Source organism: Amphibalanus amphitrite, unplaced genomic scaffold (genome assembly GCF_019059575.1).
Source record: "Amphibalanus amphitrite isolate SeventyFive unplaced genomic scaffold, NRLGWU_Aamphi_draft 000447F_arrow, whole genome shotgun sequence".
Classification (NCBI taxonomy): Eukaryota; Metazoa; Arthropoda; class Thecostraca; order Balanomorpha; family Balanidae; genus Amphibalanus; species Amphibalanus amphitrite.
Window position 1 is genome coordinate 145319 of NW_024881941.1, and position 21548 is coordinate 166866.

The 21548-nt window shown below is 46.8% G+C and overlaps 1 protein-coding gene across 10 annotated transcripts; it reads left to right on the top strand.

The window, feature by feature from the left end:
* Positions 1-7503: 7503 nt before the first annotated feature.
* On the top strand, positions 7504-21028 carry LOC122391637 (derlin-1-like). 10 transcript variants are annotated; one of them, XM_043385746.1, is made up of 7 exons: positions 7504-7620; positions 15847-16019; positions 16271-16382; positions 16804-16895; positions 17229-17379; positions 19108-19175; positions 19707-21028. In XM_043385746.1, exons 2-7 carry the CDS (start codon positions 15867-15869, stop codon positions 19890-19892), a joined length of 762 nt encoding a protein of 253 aa, XP_043241681.1. In that variant the 5' UTR covers positions 7504-7620; positions 15847-15866; the 3' UTR covers positions 19893-21028. The 10 variants fall into 10 exon arrangements, with proteins under 10 accessions (XP_043241681.1, XP_043241683.1, XP_043241680.1 ...); XM_043385748.1 differs by having other exon boundaries at positions 7588-7712; XM_043385745.1 differs by having other exon boundaries at positions 7588-7708.
* The last annotated feature ends 520 nt before the right edge of the window (positions 21029-21548 follow it).

The following is a 21548-nucleotide window of genomic DNA, read 5'->3' on the forward strand; positions in this document are numbered from 1 at the left end:
CCAACATACAGGTTACAACGGATACAATATAATGCACAGATACCTAACGCTAAGGCTCAGCTAAACACGATATAGCAGAGCACTGGGTCACACCGCGCACCAGGTAGGGAGCCAGCTCTGGGTCAGCCAGAGGATCCCGGCTCAGAGCGAGATCTTGTGTTTCAAAATTGGCCCTCATTTCCTCGTACATTTTTCTGTACTTTGCCAGGCGAGTTGAGATTGGACTGATGGATTTTGGGGGTGATGGCGCTATATCGTGGTGGCCGGTTGGTGTATGGTATGCTGTAAGTGTGTCGTGACTTTCAGATGGAGATGGTGCTGATGCTGAGTTGGGTGGAGCTGGTGAAAGTGTCAGAGGGGGTGTAAGGGAGATGTTGCGAGTGTCATGTTTAGTCTGTTGTTTCTGTGTGTGATGGAAAGCTGGTTACCATTAATGAAATCAAAGAATTAGTCATTTGTCATTTGACAGTGACTGGGGTTTTGTTCCTACATGAAGGGAGTGATGAAGGTTAAATTGCCTTGGATGAAGGCGAAGGCTATATATGGTAGCTTACGTGCATATTTACGTCTGGACAACGAGTTGCGGGGAAAAGTGCTGATTGTGTTGCAGTTTTAGGAGCCGGTGATTAGGCTGGATTTTTGGGTTACTTTTTCGTTCCGATTCATGTATTTCATAGTGTTTGGCTTTTGAATATTTTAGTTCTTTCAGATAAATATTACTTGCCTTACAACTTTTGTGAAAACGTTTCATTTTTTATAAGCCGACGTTCAGAGTCCTAAAAATACATCAGCACTACAATCATTGTAAACAAACAAATGGAGCACCACTTGGCTCTGTTCCAAGGCCATTTTTTAGATTATCTGGTGGTTTTCTTGCTCTTGTACGTCGTTTTGTTGGATGTTTTGAATCCCTTAAGATTGACTTATATCATATTTAAGAAGCATGTTGACTGAAAACAATCTGAAGTTAGAAGTATCCAGGAGGCTGACGGAGGTCCTGACTACTGAGCATGCAATATCAATATCAAGTTGAACAAGCTATGAAATTTTGGTTGATAAACGCAAGTTGATCGGGCTCATATATCAGCAAGAAAGAGTAAAATTAAAAGAGCTCATTGTCCAAAAACAAGCTATAATATTGCAGACCTTGGAGCAATACTGAAGAGCACGCTGAGCAGGATCATGCCAGAAAATGTTGACTGATGAGCGCATATTGATGTATTGGTATGAATATTGAATGATAACTTACAACAGCAAGATAAATTAGTGCTAACTATCAAGTTAAAATCTAGAATAAATGGACTTGGGCAGTTTTACTATGCTTAGATGCTATTGTGCATCAGGTACTCAGTGTCTGGCAAATGTAACATGTGATCATTCCATTGCTACTGGAGGAGAAAGCTTGGATCACTAAATCCACTTTATGTTGATTTTGATGTTAATCATCATCACTGTATTTCTTGAAAAAAGGATTGTAGTAAAATTGTCAATGTGACAATCCATGCAACGATGTGATCGTATTATGTGTTCATAGTCATTCGTGATAGTCATTATTGGTCCAATATACAATGGCAAAGCTCTCAGTCTCAGCGTTTCTTCCTGTGGATGGCCAGCATGGTGACTCAGAGCTTAGAAGTATTAGTTTTCTTCACAGGGCTGGGATAAAAAGTACTGAGGGTAATCTTCCACCAAGGAACTCTACTTGGACATGGTATGAGATGTAGGCACAAGTGGGTAGGTGCTCAGTTCCTATAGTCAGTAGTTGTGTATGTTTAGTTGGGTTAGCTTAGATCAGATTGTTAGTTTTTTAATTTGCCAAATGTCCATAAAAATGTGACCTGAGCAATGAGCATACCTGAACCTGACTAACCTGACAGCTGACCTAACCTCAATCATCACACATATTTGCAGCCTACCCACCCAAGACCTGCATGGCAGTAGCACCCAGTTATAGGTAGGTACTCACCCTAACTCAATCTTACCTGCTAACCTTCAACTTGCCAAAAGTTAGCTCACATTGCCAAGCTGTGTCCAGGGAAACAGTCAACTGAGGAACTGGCTCATTGGGTGGCTGGTGTAAGTCTGTGCATTTAAAGTGTTTCTTCTCTGAAGCTGCTCTGCACTGCTGTATGTCATGTTAGATGCTCAGAAAATGTGGGAAATGATTACTAAGCTACTTAAGTGCTTTGTTAATGCTCAAGACATGAACAAGTACAGATCCTGCAGGGTACAACTATGAGTTAGGTGCTAGGTGAGAATGTTATGTGAATGTGCTGTTCCCTGTTTGACCGTAAGTATACAAACAAGCACAGGGTCACAGTTATATTCAATCTCCACATAAACATACAACAAAAACGGCCATATAGCCTAACTCCGAAAACAGCACAGATAACTTAAGTCTTTGAAGGCACAAAAATGTTTTGATTAACAGGACAGGTTTACAATATATCCTCTGTCCTTGAGGGATCTTGCTGCCAAGTTGAGGTATGATGACTGAACTTCAGGATTGATCAACCTTTTCTTAGCCACTGCTTATATACGAGAAAGACCAAATGCTTGTTTGTTTTGATTTACAGGACATGTATGTATACAATATATCCTCTGTCCTTGGGGGATCTTGCTGCCAAGTTGAGGTACGATGACTGAACTTCAGGATTGATCAACCTTTTCTTAGCCACTGCTTCAGCTTATAAACGAGAAAGACCAAATGCTTGTTTGTAAACTGCGTTGAAAATTTAATGATCCACCTTCAATTCTGACATGAAGACACAAATGAAATAGTTCCCTCTCCTTTTGGAATACACAAAGCAAAATATTTAATAAATTTTAGTGGATGGACAAGAGCAATTAGCATAGCTTTCCCTCAAGTTAACTTCTGGCACTGTTGATGAATTACACTGACGCTTATTCGCTTCATATTTTGTAACAAACGCGCTAAAACTGCAACATAACAGCACTATATGCTTCTTGACAAAATGCAATAGTATTAAAAATTTAGCCCTGATGGCATTCATTCTTAGTGAACACGTAATTACAAAATATTTTGTAGTAACTATTGAATTTCGGCCGAAAACAGTGCACGGTTTAAAAAAGAATCATTCCAATGACGGTCCATTCTTGCGGTCCTGAAATCGCCACTATTTCCGGCCTCTCCAACGCAACTCGTTGTCCAGACGTAAATATGCAGCTTACGTACGAATACAATTCTGATCAAACAACACGTAGCCTTGGTGCGTATTTACAAATTGCAACCGAGCTCCGCCGTAGGGTATTTTATTTCCGCCGTAGTGTATTTCACTTGGGGGATTTTCTACCATACATCTGCCTGAGCTTAGGGTAATTACAATTTGTCGGCGACGTTCGAAAATGATGCACCTTTTTTTCGCAGTATAGGATATCGCATGTGCATATTTCTGCCTTTTTGGGTGCGCTTTATCGGTTTTTCGTGAGTAACTCGCGTAAAAACCGTCCGATCGCGACGAAACTTTCAATACCCCCGATTTTATCAGTTTTACACCTACCCTGAAAATTTCATGACCCTGACCCAAATGACCTTTGACCTGTAACCTATTTCTCGAGACCATGTTTGGCCCGAATCGCGATTCGGCGTATGTCGGCTCGCATTATCCGCGCGGTTGCAGTTTTCACGTGGTTTCAAGCGTTGAAACATGTGATATGATGCTGGTCCAGTGGTCGGCAGGTCATTCGGGGTCGTGCCCCCTTTTTGGGCGCCAGGCAGGGCCATTACCCCCACCTACCAGACCCCATTGCTGACACAACTAAGTTTACTGAAATTCCATACCGTCCTGGAACTCTTTGGTTATTTGTGCATTTCCAATGCATCAAATTTAAAACATGACACTTCCTCCACAAAACATTTAATGCCTATATCCCAGTAGCGGCGGAACACCTTCAATTAAGGGGGAGGGGGGAGCACTGCCGACTTTTGGTCCCATTCTTTCCATGCAACGCCCATAGGGCTGGGCTAATGTTAAAATGCAAAAATCAAAGGGTGCACGGTGCCCCGGTGCCCTCCCCGTTCCGCCGCCTATGCTATATCCCATTTAACCCTTGTACGTATAGGGGCGGCGGGTGGTTTTTCGTTAAAAAGCTCACGTAAAAGGCATTGGACCACGACCAAATTGTACCCTCGAGCCCATCATTTTTTTTTTCCCACCAGCCCGGAAAATATCATGACCTGAGACCTGTTTTACCAACAGAAAAATAACCTCCTGCCGGAATTTTTGCCTCAAGACCGCTTCACATACGGAGCGTAAACGCGATGGGCTCGTAAACGGATAGGGCTTTACCGTTTATGCTCCATATGTGAAACGATCTTTAGGCAAAAATTCCGGCAGGCGGCTATTTTTCTGTTGGTAAAACTGGCCTCTGGACCCATAATGACCGTTGGCTTATGAGCTTTTTCTGGAGATCATCTTGAGCCATAAAATCTCACTTCAAGAAGTTATAGCGGGTCCCGATTTTCTCGACACTTATCATTGCCCTCTTGAATGAGACGGAATGACCAGGGACCTTAAAAATGGGCAGCAGCGGCTTCCTATGGTCACGGGTAGCACGCTCGTCTTTTTTATGCACAGCTCCATATCAGAGTCCGAGAGGCCGCGGGGGTCCGATCGACTCCTCCCCCTTACGTTAGCGGCTGTTGAAACGCCAACAGACGGGCGACGGTTAAAAGTTGCAGCTGCTTTTGAACGACTGTACGGAGGGGTGAGATGGTGAGGCGAGCAGGTACGTGAAAATTGGTATCTAATCAATGTGTGCTGTGCCTTTGACCTGGGCTAATCTTTGAACCCGGGGATGCAACAGTCACGATGGCTCCATCACTGGAGCTACAAACTCTAAAAAGATAGGCTTTCTCAGAATCCCTCATTACCCCCACCGAAAGGGCTCCATTACCCCCAAAGGGGGCATGCCCCACCATTTGCCGACCCCTGTGCTGGTCCCATGCATTAGGGTGGGTGTCAAGGTCACCTGAAGGTCAGGTCAGCTCAATGACCTTTGATGACCTCGGTTCACTTTTTCGAGTTTTACATGTTTCTAGGCTAGTTTTTGGAGCTGATTTCGAATTTAGCAACCATTTGAACATCACAGCGGGTGTAACGTAATTATCCAGACACCTTTCTTCCCGCTGTAAAAGCAAAACAATCTGGTACTTTTTCTTTTAACTGAGCTTGTAGCCACCTTTCATAAAAACACAGTTTACTCACCTCGTTGGTTTCTGCATATCTTTGGAGTGGTTTCAAAGGACAGTCAGAGAGGAAATGAGGAACCCACACAGTGGCGAATGTTCTGGAGCATTTCAGCCAATGGATTCTCCAGCACACTGGCTTTGATGCGGACCAACGCCGTCTAAACCTGTGCCTGCGGTTGAGCAGTGCTTATGGCGGGTGGCTCTTCATACACCTCCTGCAGCCTGCTGAACAAGAGCCCACAGGTTTTCGATTGAATTGGGATCGCGACTTTTTCCAAGTCATAAGCGTTAGCCCAGAATGATTGAAGGTTCTATCGGCATCACTTCCCGTTCTTTTAGGGACTTTTAAGTAGCGCGCCGCCACGCATGAAGACAGCGTGGCTTGAATGAGGCATCAGTGCGCGTTCAGAAACCGTGCCCTCCTATGCCGTCTGGTTGAGCGCCTCAAATCATGCTCCACCACCTTCCCTGGAAAAGCTCCACCCTTGCCTATGGGGCAAAATATAAGGGACAAAAACACAAAACAAGACAGATAAATCATAAAAACAAAGCAAAATTAACTCATTGCCTAATGAAATTCAGACTGGAGCAAAAACATAGGTAATAGGTTATGTCAAATTAGAATGAAAGATTAAAATCAACCTGACCAGGCCTTACGGTCCGACCGGGTCCTAACCACCTTACTTCGCCTAACTTGACCCAGTTCAACCTAGCCTACCACAACACCTGCAGAGTGCAGAGGTATGTACCTTCCTGGAAAAACGACGCCCAGGGAGATGACTGTCCAACTTATTGAAATACTACCATGATTGCTTGTCAAAATGTGTGTCATCATGCCCTTGTTTGACAAGTGATGTATAGTAAATGTGATATTCAATAATTACTCCTGACTGTTGACTGTTGAGTTATCAAAATATTCAAATAATCAGGGTACAATCCTGTGCATAGTGCACACTAATCATGTTGTTTTTGTGTAGGCCCTCTGCACATTGTTGTGTGCACTGCTATGTGCACCTAAGTAAAAAAGTGACTGGTGGTACATGACAAAAGGTTGAGCAACTGTGAAGTTCATGCCCTTGGTCTTGCTGGTGCCAAATGCCTATAGCTAGGATCAGTGAGGGATGTAGACATGCTACATATATTGTGCATTGAAGATATTGGCACAAAGTTCATCCGTAATTACTATGCTTAACACCTAATGCAAGAAGCGACATAAATGCCCAGATGATAAAGCTCTCTGGTCAACATCACACAAATTTATTGACATACTTTGCAGGTACATATTTACATTCATGGTAAATACTTTCGATTTGATTCAGAAACTAGTTGCTAGTAAGCTTGCATTTTTGTAGGCACAACAACGACCATATATTAAATCATAAAAAGACCTTCTCATGGCAATCATCAATACCTTTCTACCTAACAAGTACCTTATACCTAGCTTCCATGCAATGATTCTAAAATTTGTCCGCAATCCATCTATATCTCAACTGACACAATGAATTTCAAATACCCTAACAAAACCTATAACTGTACATAAGAAGAATGCAATACTACAAGAATTGTGAATTTCTGAAGTTATTCTCACATGCTGAATGTTGAAACTCTACTTTTGTCGTCCATTTTCATGTTTGATTGAGCCATCATATAGAACTGTTTCCGTTCTACAGTCACAAGCTTTCCCACAAATCTTGAATTTTTACACATCATCTTGAACCATGCTCCAGTCTTTCCAACAAAGCAATTTTGATTTGTTGCAACAGCTTCAGATCATGATATGCTTGAGGTTTGTTACGTACCATTTGTCAGTCGTCAGACAAATCTCAACAAAATGTGTATCAATTCCCAAGCTAAGTAATTGATCATATCAGTATTTGCAGTTTCCACACAATGTTTCATAATACTTTTCTACACATGTTTATATAAAGAAACTCAAATAATCCACAAATTGTTATTGAAACACTCCCACTTCAAGAATTCACAGCAATAACAGTACAAGTTCAGAAGCAAACAAACATTGCGCCACATCTCGTATGAAACGCGCCATCGCCCTGAAGTTTCTACCACAGACGGTAGTTCAACCGCAGCCGTAGTGCGAAAACCCCTGCCCACCTTACCCCACGGCGGAGCTCGGTTGCAATTTGTAAATACGCAGCCTTGGTCTCGTTTACCCACCATTTACCTCCAGCTAGTCAAATGACGTCATTAGCTAAACTACCCTAGTTCCAGCCCTAGCTAGTTTTCTTTTCTTGACAAAAAAATATTGATTGCAATTTTTTAAAGGCATGAAGAGTTTTTACTGTTGACCTGATGTTTGATCAAAATAACTTTTTTTGAATACTTATTTGTATTCCTTGATCATATCTAGTCAAGGTTTTGATTGGTCGTTTGGACTGGAACGCACTGAGGTAATTTATTCAGCAAGAAATACGAAGGCAGGAAGATCACTTAGATAATTTACCATTTGTTGTCACGTCTCACAAGAAAGCCGTATATGTAGGTATATACATATAGGCCGTATCAGTATATATAGAACGTATATATCATATAGTCAGCGTATATATGATGATATAGTCGGCAGGAAAACCAAGAACGTGTAGACCTAAGGCTCTATATACTGTAGACCACTTTCTTTGCCTTGCTGTCACTCTGAGTCTGACTCGAACTTGGAAGATGTGCTCAAATTTCCTGAGAAGGGAGTGGTTGGGGGTGTAGAGTAGGTAAGGCCTGGGAAGTTGTTAAAAAGGAATATACCACCTTTCTTAAATTAGTTTTTTTGGAATGGATTAAAGATTTTTATGGTCAAAATAAGCTGAAAATGAATTAAAACCTTTTTAAGTATTAGGTTTTTTATGTTTCAACATAGGAAGAACTCTGCATAAAATAATGCTTGACGCCGAAGCTTATCACGCGCTGGTCAATCATATTGTTTAGTTCAAACCCACCCATGCTGCATTGGCTGTAAGCAGCTTGCTGATTGGCTGACGATGACGTGGCCACATTCCTCAATAAGACACATCCCTGACATGGATGAAGTACTCCTGGATAGGACACTCCCTATTCCCCAACACTAGCGCCGGCGACCAAGCGGCCGCCCTGGTGGCGGAGCTCCGAAACATCGGCGGCGAGTGCGCCGGCGGCCGCTGCACCGGCTTGCGTGCTAAAAACGCGGTAATGGAGGGCGAAATTAGCTAACTTTAGCTCATAAGACACAATTTCAGACACTTTAAACATAATTTTTAGTCCTTTCTTATCATTATTATGGCTCCATTTAGTCACTATCACATACGGAATCATTACCTGATGCCCATAAACTGAGCCGGTATTCTTGACTTGCCGATGCAATTTATCATCAAATATCATCGTTCCTCGGCAGTCAAACAAGTTCCTATTGATGATTTAATACAAATATCAACTTATTTTCATGTTATAGCATAAAATTTAGCTTTATTCTAACATTAGCTCTTCGGCTGTAATTACGACCCCTCACTTGTCAGCAGAATTTAAGCAACTTCTTAAATCAAAACTGGGAAAAGAATATTTCCATGACATTCCTCAATTCCTGTTCTACCAGGTTCACAAAACATTTCATCAAAATCGGTTATAGGTAAGTAATAAACGACAAAAGTATACCAAAAGACACGCTCCGCCCATAGCCCGCAATGCTAAAATGGCGCCAGCGCCCTCGCCGTCGGGAAATCCGCCGCCGCCGCCGGGTGGTCGGAAAATCGGCGGAGTGTCCCATCCAGGAATACCTAATCCATGTCCCTGATTAACCCGCGAGTTGCTGGGGGGCGTTAAACGCTCCCACTTTTTTGTCGCACTGTAGCATATAAACGGTGTGCACTGTGCGTAAGGAATTGATTGAAGTAAATTGTGACAGTTTTTAAAAAATATGTCGAATTTTTTTTTAGATATTGTGGTTTTAATGACGTGATGATTTCTGTTGACCTGAGGCCAGTTTTACCAACAGAAAAATAGCAGCCCGGCGCAATTTTTCTGTCAAAAACCAGCCGACGAGTTTCACCAACCAGGCGAAAAAATATCCGCCGGCGTGAAAAAATATCAGCCAGAAAAATAGCCAATGAGTTTCACCAACGGCAAATGCGGCATTAATGGAGTGTTATTTTGCGCCATTATTTGTAGAAAAACAGCCCAAAAAATAGACGGGCGACCCCGTCTATTTTTTCGATGTCGTGTTGGAACAATTGGCCTCATTTGTTACTAATTATCGTGATTTGCGCTTCCCAGTTGATATAATAATTTAGTATCATTCATGGCCAATTTGTAAAGCATCTGGGCTTCAAGATTAGAAGAGGAATACTGATGATATTGCGTAAAGAAAGAGCCTTTGTCACCAGGCAGGACCAAAAGGAACCAACAAGACTGGTGTTTGGTGTTGTGGTGTTAGTTTTTTCGTTTTATATTATATTTTTGCTACAAGCACCCAACAGAAAGATGATAGCGCATTAACTAGTGGTCAGCTTACAAGTTCATTGCTCGCACGGAAGTGGAAAATAATGATGGAAGGTCATTTTTGAAAATTGAAGGTGCTTGAAGAAATGCTGGAAGGAGAGGCAGAGAGGGCAGGCTCATTGGACTCAAGGTTTTAAATAAATATGTCACTGTTTTCACATATTCAGCTACATTTGACATTGCAAGGCACCAGCTACTGATACTACTACTTTTGGGTGGAACTTACTTGAGCTGTGCGGAATAGGGAAGGTGCATTGACATTGCTAAGACCAAAATGGCAAGATTTTCAAGATAAATGACAATAAATTAAAAAAAAAAGAAATTGAATAGCATGAAAGAAATGTATAAAGGCTTGTTTTTGAAGCAAAACGTGCAAAGTTTGCGTGGGTGCGAACCCGAACAAACTTGCTGAATGCTGTCATAAGATTGTGCCACTGAACTCAGCAAGTCATGCTGCCAATATTGAAGGAAAAGAAAATAATAGTAATGTAAAATGTAAATGAATCCATAACTGTTGTGTGTGCTCTTTGCTGATATTGAATGCATGTGTATCTTGCATGCATGAGTCATGCAGGGTGTTAAAACTGGCTGTAAGTATTGTGAGTTAGTTTTGCTAAATTATTGAGGCACCAGGCAGATTGCGGCCGAAATGTTATTTGTTCACCTCAGCGCTGAAATTTCTGCACACAGAGTTTTCAGATCATGCGCTGAAATGTTCATGCAGCCCGTCCGTTACCATTACACTGGTCATGTTGACAGTGACAAGGATTTTTTCCCAGTCTCATGTTGAAATACAATAATAATTCACTTAGCTTGATTTTAGCTTATGTTTTTCATGCCAGTTCCTAGAATAAAGCAGCCAATATTTTCTGTCATGTGAGAAATAAAATGACAATATGCACAATTGCGGGCTGTGGCATGTTGTGAAGTTTTCCCTTGTTTATTGCTGAGGTTTTTCCAGTCTCTGCTGCAAAAACGGTGGTGAATCCACCGTCGTCCGACGGTTTCGATGACGCCAATCATCGGCGAGTGTTGCTGTGATGGCCGACCTGACTGAGCGCACAGCGGCAGCCGCCGTCGCCAATAACGACAGTGAGGACACCTCCGAGTCGGATGGAGACGCCGCCGCGGACGACTTCACCGTGCTGGACGAGGTGGAGCGCTCGAGCCGACAGGCCGTGCACCGCGTGCGCTGCCCGACTGGCTGGCGCACCCGCAGCCGATTGGCGACCGGCGGCCGGCGCCGGCCAATCTGCCGGCGCTCTGCCCCGAGCTGCGCGCCCGGCTGGCCGCCGAGGGCATCGAACAGGTGTTCCTGGTGCAGGTGACGGTGCTGCCCGAGCTGCTGGCGGCCGCAGAGTCGCCGCTGCCACCGGCCGACCTCTGCGTCTCGGCGCCGGCCGGCCGCGGTTAGACGCTGGCGTTCGTGCTGCCGCTGGTGCAGGCGCGGCGCCGCGGTGCGCCGGCCGCCGGGTGCGTGCGCTAGCTGTGCTACCCACACAGGCGCTGCCCGCTCAGGTGCCCGCCGTGTTCCGCCAGTACGACGCCGACACGCCGCTCTGCGTCCGGCTGCTGGGTGGAGACACAGTGGCACGAGGGGGGCACCAACTGGTGGCGGTGGGGCCGCGCGGCCCGGTCTCCCTGGCTGATCGTGGTGAGCACTCCCGGCTGGCTGATGGATCACATAACCAGCGCCGAGGGCTTCTCGCTAGCGCACCTGCGCTACCTGGTGATCGACGAAGCCGACCGGGTGATCGAGATGGCCGAGACGGGCTGACTGAAAGCGGTGGAGCGGGTGGCGGCGGCCACGGCCCGCCGCCCTGCATCGCCGGCCGGCTGACGGCCGCCGCCGTCTGCGCGCCTCACCTGCCGCTGCAGAAGCTGCCGTTCTTGGCCACCCTGTCACAGAACCCGGAGGCCGGAGAAGCTGGAGCGAATGTCGCTGTTCCAGCCGCGACTGCTGGTGGCCGGCACGCAGTGTCCCAAAATCTGCCAGTTTGGGTGGGAAGGGGCATCCAAATCAAAATAATTTTCCGCTCCCACATCCAATTTTCCACAACAATTTCCACTCCCTATTCTACCAAAAGAGCATCTGCGCGTAACTTTTACCTACTCCATATTCGATTCAATAATCTTATAGGTAGGTAAAGCAGCTCCCACATCCTCCAAAATTCACAAATAAACTAATGATCTCTGTTTTCCCTCTTTCTCTGCTTTTCTGACTGACATTGTGACGAATATTCCCCTCTGACACCCAAGCCAAAATATAATTTTGGGACACTGCCGGCACGGCGGCCGCCGCCGTCGCACTGTCCGGTCAGTTCGTCGGCAGGTTCACCACGCCGGCCGAGCTGAGCGAGTCGTTCAACGTGGTGGCGCCGCAGCCGCTGAAGCCGCTGCTGATGCACAATTTGCTCCGACAGCCCGACTGGCGGCGCTCGCTCGTGTTGGTCAACTGGAACGAGGCGGCGCACCAGCTGGAGCTACCGCTGTCGGTGCTGGGCGCGCGCGAGGCCGAGTTCCCTGGGGCAGTGCCGGCGGGCCAGCGGCGGCGCGCGCTAGCTGAGATGGCCGCGCTGGTGTGCTCGAGGCTATGGCGCGCGTTATTGACGTGGACGCCGTGGACGCGGTCGTGTCGTACGACATCTCGGCGCTGTTGAAGGCACACTGCGTGCGTCGGACGGCGCGCGTCAGCCGGGCCGGCCAGGCGGTCACGCTAATGTTTGAGCGGCAGCGCAGCCATTTCCAGCGGCTGATGGCGCAGGCGGGCAAGGCGGACGGCCGGGTGCGGGAGACGCCGGTGCCGCTGTACGAGCTGCGCCAGTACGAGGCGACCTACGTCAGTGGATTTCCACACTAGCTTCTAGTTGATCGCTTTTTTCACCTTTTTATGCTCATCGCTCATGATTTATTTACATTTTAGAAATATTACAATGAATAGGTTGTCATCAGCCTAGAAAAGTTAAAGTAAGTAAGGCGTTTTTAGTTGCATAATGTATATTTGTTCATGAACACGGTTTTAACGTGTCATAAGTCATAACTCCCAAATACTTCGATATTAGACCCGAGTTTCGCAAACCAGTCGAAAGGCTTAGAGCGATCATTAGGTTGGGGCGTAGCCGGACGGCTCGACTGGGCGTGGAAGCCGGCGAAAAGGTGGTCACCACGCGATCATCATGTAAAGCGGTCTCCGTCGGACGATTGTGTCCGTGCGCAACGAATGATCTCGGCACACGTGGATGAGTTCGGCAGGACTCTCCACTGAGCGGTACTGGGCGCAGTCGAACGACGGTCGACGAAGCTAGCGCAGGTATTGCTACGAGCCGGACCAGTGTAGCGGGGCCGGAGCTTATATTGTTTGCTGTGTGGACTGTGGCGTTCCTTCGTCTTGACCGGGCCCGGCAAACGGGGCCTGCATATCAGCTGAAACCACCTAGCCGGGCAGCATGACCTCCACCTCGCCGAAGTGGGGCGAACGACCGCCCTCAGCCCTGCAATGACCGCGGTGCAGTTAATCTGGGTAGGTATCTTCCTGAGGTAAGACACTCGCCTTGGCACAAGGCTTTATATAGGCCTTGGCGAATCCTTAGCCCTCGGTCCTAGAAGTAGGTGTAATGCAGTGCGCGCGAAGCCGCCTCGCAGCACCGCAGTTCACTCGCTCGGCAGCGGAACTGTCCGTCCAGCTTCAGGTGGCGCCTCTGGGAACAATATTTGCCGCTTCTTCCCCACTCTTTTCACATCTAGGAAAGAGGTGCGACTCCCGGATCCGTCGGGAGCGGGTCCCATCTATCATAGTCCCCACCTCATAAAAGGTGGGAGTGGGGGTCCATACATTGCGTGCACGTTCGACACGATGATTTTCTACAAGGTGCGACTAAAAGCAGACAAAAAGGTAAATTGCAACTTGAAAGTATTGTAAAAATGAAATATAATAGGCTGACAGGAAAAAAGATCCTTCCTATCGTCACCTTCATAAATGACGTAGGTTTACAATTTGGTGGTCTTGTATTGGCAAGTTATTATGATCTATTTTGCGGTTACAACTATTAAAAATATATATAATGTTTTCCAATAATAATATTGCAAAGTATTTGTGCTATTTGCATTAAAAAACGCGCTTAAATTTAATTAAAACATGTTTTAAATCATTTATCAATCTCCTTGACCATTATCGATATAAAAATATCAGCTGACTGCCGGCGACAAATATTTCCGGCCGAAGTCGGCTGGAATTTTTTTGTTGGTGAAACTCGTGGCTGTGTGGCGTCTATTTTTTCGGCTGGATATTTTATTTCGGCGGCCGGCTGGTATTTTTTGGTAAAACTGGCCTCTGACCTCAGACCTGTGACCTCAAAATTCAACTTCAGCGTTGCGTTCTTTTGTTTGCCGCCTCATGCGTTTCACTGTGCCTATTGGTTCTCAAGCTATCGGCTGGGGGTGTTAAACGCCCCCCCCCGCTCGTTTGCATACCCCCTAGGGTGATCGTTATTCGTTGGGCCATAAAACTTCTGATTTGTGCTAGTCTCAGCTCAAGCTGTGAAACTGCTATTCCAGTTCTAAACCTCATGTTAAAAGTGAACTTTTTCCTATAACTTACACCTTCATAACAAATAACTTATTTTTGGTTTAGTCTAAAAAGTGTTTACAACAGAAGCTCATTACGCACTGACCAATAATATAATATTGTGTAGTTCAAAATCAACTGCATGCTGTTTGACATTTCGCCTCTGTCAGAGGTGGCTGCATCATTTGCATTCTTCCATAAGGCACCACATTCCTCCATAAGGGACTGTTTCATTAATGAAATCAATATATCTTTGGCTAGGGTGATCATTGAGGTATAATTTTTTGTAAGACAGCTTATTTTTTTAGTCATTTTTATTCAGGCTGGGTATATCTCTGGCAGTTTTAGAGATACTTTGTTGATTTTTAGCATGTGTGAGGCCAGTAAGGGATTCTGTTACATACCATTCGTTTTTTTACTAAATTTCAAAAATGTCTCAAGAAATCTAAATTCTGAGTTAGAACTGTGTCCCAAAAATTTGCCAGTTTGGGTGGGAAATGACTCCAAATCAAAATAATTTTCCGCTCCCACCTCCCACTTTCCACTTTCCAGAGCAATTTTTCACTCCCCTTTTTATTACAAATAAAGAGCATCTGTGGGTACCTTTTACCTCCCTCCATTTTCGATTCAATTATCTTATAAAGCAACTCCCACATCCTTCAACATTCACAAATACATTGTTGATCCCTGTTTTCCACTCTTTTTTGTGCCTTTCTGATTGGCATTTTTCCACTCTCAGCCCTCTTTCTAGTGACGAATATTCCCCTCTGACACCCAAGCTGAAATATAATTTTGGGATGCTGAGTTAGAAGGTCTCTAGATCTAGAGATTCTGATATTTTGGAAATTTGAGAAAATCATTTTGTCTGCTATGCTTTTTGTACCTATGGTGCAATTTTTTGACTCTAGGTTGAAAGTCTGATTTTTTCCAATTTTTCTCTGTGAAAACTTTTTCGACCAAAAATGGCCAAACATGATCCCAATTTGACCTCTATAACTCGTGACCTTAGGGCCCTGTTTCACCGATGATAGCAGCACGCTGCTATCCCTGCTACCTATCAGATTGCGCGAGCTGACGTAATGTGGTGACGCCACAGTAATGACGTTTCGTGTAATCCGTGAGCTTTTCATAGCTACGTTTGGAACAGAGTTGCTGTGTCGTTGAATGCGTTTGATTTGATCGCAGGGCCGTGAAGATGTTAGCAGCAATATTTGATGACATCACACAGTTTGATGACGCAACGGTTTGTTGATGTTTCCATGGAAACCCAATTAGACACGTGTGATAGCAGCGTGCTGCTATCACCGCTGAAACAGGGCCCGGATGACCTTAGATGATCCCCATCCCCCCCCCCCCCCCAGCGGGTCGCGGGCTAATACAGCTGAGCAGGCTGATCGGTCTGTAGCTGCCGGTCTCGTTTGGCGGTTTCCCGTTCTTGGGAATAGCGACTATTTCCGACGCCCTCCATGACGCAGGAACCTCCCCGGTACGCCAGCTTCAGTTTAACACTTCCAACGGGTGGGTTCGTTTCGTTAGGCTAAATGCTTTGATAACTCCTGATAGGTGGCTGACCAATTTCTGTCTACATTTTCAGGTGAGCATACATACGCCACAATGAGCGACATACAGACGTGGTTCAACAGCCTGCCGCAGTTCACTCGACTGTGGTTTGGCCTGACAGTTCTGTTCACACTTGTTGGCCGATTCGGACTGGTATCGGCATACTACTTAGCCCTGCTGTATGAACCTCTCTTTAAGCAGCTTCAGGTGAGGTCGCATATCTGGCTACACTGGCAGCCGTTTTTTTTTTTTGCCTGCGCATTGCTATTGCACATTGCACATGCTAGAATGACCCATTTTAATGCAACGGATTTAAGTAAACTCTTGTTAGTTTGCATTACACGCTGAGTTTTCATCCATGTGTGTATTCAATAGATTTGTATGTTAGTTGTGTGCCCATCTGATTATGCATTTGACATATTGACCGACCACTGACGGAGCGTTGTGCGTGCCCGCAGATCTGGCGGCCGGTGACGGCGCTGTTCTGGTACCCGCTCAGTCCACAGACCGGGTTCCACTTCCTGATCAACCTCTACTTCCTCTACAACTACTCACTGCGCCTCGAGACCGGTGAGCGCCGACCTTGGTCGCAGCACTGCCCAATGCCGATAGGGGGCACGTGTGCGAGGTCTAGCTGTGATGAGCCGGATGGCCGTCAGCTGAAGGGATGCTCCACTTTCTTTGGTGTCCTTGATGCTTGGATTTGTACAGTTCAAATAAATGTGTGCCGTTTTAGAAAACAATTTGCGGTAAGTTCGTGTTAACCGCAGAGCTTGTCCATTGTCCAATATCATATTGAAGAGACAATAATATTATCAGGAATGTTTCTGAAGGCAATTGATTTTATAAACTCGAAAGTGTTCAAGGGTTGCGTTTCTTTTGAGTTACGTGTATTTGTAGACGGTCTGATAAAACAGACAGCTATTTTCCCAGAATTGCAGTGCTTCTGACGCATACGTTTCATGTTCACCGATGGACGCTGCCGTTTCAGGTATTTTCGCCCGCAGTCCGGCCGACTACCTGTTCATGCTGCTGTTCAACTGGTTCTGCTCCGTCGTGGTCGGCCTGTTTATGAACTACCCGGTAAGCTGTCAATGGGCTAAGAAACAGTACTTCTGAAGTGCCGACATCGAAAATGATTCATTTATATCCCTCTTATCATGTGTTGACAGCGTCGTACCGCACGCATTTTCTGGCCACTGTTCCATGAAGCTTTCAGAACCGCATCGGTGTGCGGAAAATGTTAATTTTTGCACACCGATTGGTGGCTAATCTGCCTGGCTCGGTTTTTGGGCCGCTGCCAAGGTGTGCCCGCCCGCTGCGTGTGCCGTGTCCCCGCCCTGCCCTCTCCGCCTGGTCCCCTCTGGCGGTCCGCCCTGCCCGCTGGCATCTGACGGCCCGCCGCCCGGCCGGCAGATGCTGATGGACCCCATGGTTATCTCGGTGCTGTACGTGTGGTGCCAGCACAACCGCGACACCATCGTCAGCTTCTGGTTCGGCACCCAGTTCAAGGCCATGTACCTGCCCTGGGTGTTGATGCTCTTCAACCTCATAATCGCCGGAGGAGGTAGGGCTGCGTCACGTTCGCCAGCACGAGTGCTCTCCAAAACCTGACCTAACATGCCAGCAATGCATTTTTGTGACGCAACTGGGTAGGTGGTTTATGGAAGGACCAGTTACTGCATGACTTTAATGCTGAGATGATGTTGCAAAAAATCATCGCAGGCTCCTTTTGTTTTTGTCGTTTCCTGTCGGTTTCATAACAAAGTGGACTTAAAAGGCCTTGCTTTATGTTTTCCCGCGATTGAGGTCCTTATTTATAAAATGAAAGCGCAAGTTGATATTTTTAGTACGAGCATCGATCAAACGATAATGACCTGATCGAGAAAATGCTGCTTTGACTGATCTGTTGCACATACTGCGTGGTAAATCCATCTCATTTTAACTTGACGCGTTATTAATACCGAAGCTAAGTATAGAACTGTTTTGTTTTCCGTTTTTTTATCTTCATGCGTGGTGTGAAGCGAAAGGTGTAATAAAATTTAACTCGAATCGACGCCATGGCTCGTGAAGAGCACCGAAAGGTGTTTGTGCCTCCAACCTCCTACATCCACCCTGGTCGTTTTTTTTTTTAGAGGTCGTTAAAAAATATAAAGCTTTGCTTATCGTTAAAAGGAAAAACATAGAAGAGGCATTCAACACCTTGGGTTTTCCTATTAAATTCGGCTAGAATTAATCTTAATCTAACGGTTTTGCCTGCTCACCTAACAGTCAAGTTCAAATTCACTTGGGGAAATTCAACAAGACAGACGTTCAAATTTATTGGGCGTCGGTCGTTTTCTTTTGCGCTGGTCCGAATGGCCCCTGATTCCATCCTATGTCTGGTTGGACTCCGCCTGTGGTCGAGGCGGCCCCTGATTCCATCCTATGTCTGGTTTGACTCCGCCTGTGGTCGAGGCGGCCCGGCGCCGACCCCCGTCTGTAGCGGGGTCGGATGTGCCGGCTGGCCCGGCCGATAACGCCACAGATGATGACCTTACCGTCGTCGCCCGGGATACTCCGGGGGCGGGGGGGGGGCGGGGGAGACGGGCGCGGCGTGACTGGCTGGATACAGAGCGGTTGCCGGGGGTGTATTCCATTTACCCCGTTTGTCACGTGTCCAAATGCATTTTCTTGTAATGCAGTCGGTTCGCTACGACTATATGGCTGGTCGATGGCACCGGCTCAGTAGCGGATCTGGTCGAGTTGCTGTGTGGGTACCTAATGTTTTTAGCTAGTCACGGGTGCTGCATGTGAGCTGCGCCATTTTTGTCATATTGGAGGCGTTTTAATGGGTATAGGCCAGCGATTGCTAAGGCGGTCTTCTGCGTAGTTGTTAACCGGGCTTGGTGCTGTCCGCAACTGAAAACCTTGAACTTACTGCTTCTATATAAAAAACTCGATCCCATTCGCTACTATTTTCATTGAAATTCATTTAAAGGTGGCAATTTTTTAGGATCTGTTGGTGTTCTGAATGCAGCAACACGTTACATAGGCATTGGCACACGGTGTCTTATATTTCGCTCGTCGCCATAATTCCTTTGTTTGAGGAAGCTGCACGAAGTAAGGGAATTGATCACGGGGCCTGAAGGGTGTTCTCCGAGCAATGCTTCGCTACACACCTTGCTGAATGCCAATCGCCTTGTGAATATTGCTCTCAGTCTTGAACATTTTCTAGCCAGGTCGGCATTTCAGCCTTTTATCGTTTCTCTTTTATCGACTCATTTGTTGATGCGTGACGGCTGCGTTTTTTCAGGAGCGATGGAGCTGGCTGGCATTCTCATCGGTCACCTCTACTTCTTCCTTGTCTTCAAGTACCCTCAGGTGAGCTAAGTCTTGGTATTTTGCTTCACTTTCTTCTCCTTTTATTGGACCATTGTAAACATTAGTTACTGGCGTGCTATATTCGTCGTTCTACTCATAGGCGGCGGAACGGGGGGGGGGGAGAGCACCGGGGCACCGTGCCCCCCTTTGATTTTGACATTTTAACATTAGCCCTATGGGCGTTGCATGGAAAGAATGGGACCAAAGGTCGGCAGTGCCCCCCCCCCCCCTAAATTGAGGGTGTTCCGCCGCTACTGGTCCTACTCAAGTCTCTAATGCTTTATTTCATCGTCTACTCTAGTATATCGTCGATCGTTTGCGTAAAGCATGTTGTTGAGGCACTTACACGTTAAAATGTCTTTTTACAAAAGTTTTTGCGCCGTCACGTTCAGCTATGTCATGCACATTCTGCTGGACTGCTGGTGTTTTCGGGCAAGTTGGTGTCTGCGACTTATCGCCTCAGTAACTCACTGTTTTGCCTTGTCGAGTGCAGTCTCGCTGACCCTGACTGTGACCGGGCGGCTTTGGCAGGACTTTGGCGGGCCGACACTGCTGCGCACGCCCCAGTTCCTTTACAACTACCTGCCCAACATCTCGGGTGGAATGGGCGGGTTCGGCGCGCCCCCTCCGCGGCCGGGCGCCGCCAACCAGGCCGGCGGCGGCGGCGGCGGCGCGTTCCGCAACTGGGGCGCCGGCCACCGCCTGGGCCGCGAGTGAGGGTCGAGCGGGCCCGCTGCTCGTCACACCGGACGGCAGGGGCGCCGGGCGCCGGGACCGCCTGGCGGATGGCACGTCGCGGCGACCCAGGGTAGGTGGGACGGTACCGACCCGGTCTGCTGAGCACTGGGTGGGGCAGGCGGACGGAGAGGTGGCGGGCGCCGGCCTCCAGTCGGTGTAACACGCTCCGGCGGCCGGGGGTGACCTGGTGGTGGTCGGCCAGTGAGCACTGAGCATCCACCTACTGATGTGTGCAAGTGGGGCAGTGTGGAGGTCCTGAAGACGGGGACGGGGAGGAGGCGGGCACTGCGCGGCTGGGGAAATGCAGGATGTCTGTCCCCGCCAGGTCGGGTCGGTATTAACTAGCGTGCGGAGGTCAGAACGGCGGCAGATGGGCGGGTGACTCTTGAAGTGAGCTCCGGCGGTGACTTGGAGGGTGAGTCGCCGGGCGGTGAGACAGGGGAATGGCCCGGCCGCCAGTGAGTGGTGCGCTACGACCGGTCCTCCCGCCGCCGGTCCAAGCCCCGTCGGACCAGGCATGTCCAGCGCTGGCTCCGGCCAAACATGGCGACGAACCTGCTGTTTGTGCACACGTCTGGTTTCCAGACCAACATATAAACGTTGTTGTGTATTTTAGTTCGTTTTTATCGCACGATGCACGAGCGCTTACCCTAATATTGTCGTGTGTATGCTGCTTGCGGCTGTTTTGGTATGCCACAATAGGAAAAGTTCCGGTGATGAATCGTGACACGTCAAATTGGTGTTCAGTCGCGTTATATTTCTGATGTGATCTCCTCTGTGCGGGCAGGTGGACAGGTGTTTGTCGGTACTCGGCTCTCTCATATGTGCATATTCTGTCAACTAATATCGGACGGCATCCAGTTCCCCGATACTGTGACGTAGTCATGTTGCGTACGGCACCATCAAAAATTCATGTCTTTTTTCGGTTTAATGTGTAGAAGGATTTCTGAAAAAATGTGCATTTTTGCTCAAGGATTTGTCATCTAAGCAATTACGATCACTTGGATAAATTTGGCACATAATGCGTTGAATACATTGCGTTTCTCTTGCCTTGGGTAAAATTTGTGTGCTCGGGCTTAGCATTTGTTATTTTGTCAATATATGACGCATGGCTATATTGTGTGTGGAATATCCGCCTGTCAAGTTGAAAGTTGATTTGAGTTTGGGTGAAATTAATTTCAAGTCAATTTTCTGCATTTCCCCTTTGATTGGGTGAACCGGATTCTCCTTTCAGGATATTTGTTGTGTCGATCGCCCAGCTTGTTTGCCTAGCGTCATGTTTTAGCCAGAGTTCTAGTCAGGAAGACCGAAGTTGTCACTATCAGTTTTGATATTTTTTGTGTGTAATTGAAATAGCAAAATGGAGATGTTCTGTTTGGCGCAATGGCGGGTCCGGAAAGTCTGTCTTGGACGCTGTGGGCATTATAATAGTAAAGTAAACAGAGGATACCTACCCCCAAAAAAGTTTCTCCGAATTCCGAAAACTTATCGGATCTCGATTCCTTATGCACTGCTGTGCAGTTAAAACCAAACTTTTCCTTACAAAAGTTAAGTTTTAGCCTAATTGTCGAAAATCCACAATTTTTTGTCGATTTCCACCCCCCCCCCCCCGGGTCACCAGTGGTTGTCTTAGGG

What these genes read in the sequence shown, in the direction of transcription:
- LOC122391637 (XM_043385746.1), top strand. Translation starts at nt 15,867, where the DNA reads ATGAGCGACATACAGACGTGGTTCAACAGCCTGCCGCAGTTCACTCGA. An exon ending in GCCTGTTTATGAACTACCCG is followed by an intron (nt 16,896 to 17,228) that starts GTAAGCTGTCAA and finishes CCCGGCCGGCAG; the next exon opens with ATGCTGATGGACCCCATGGT. An exon ending in TTGTCTTCAAGTACCCTCAG is followed by an intron (nt 19,176 to 19,706) that starts GTGAGCTAAGTC and finishes CGGCTTTGGCAG; the next exon opens with GACTTTGGCGGGCCGACACT.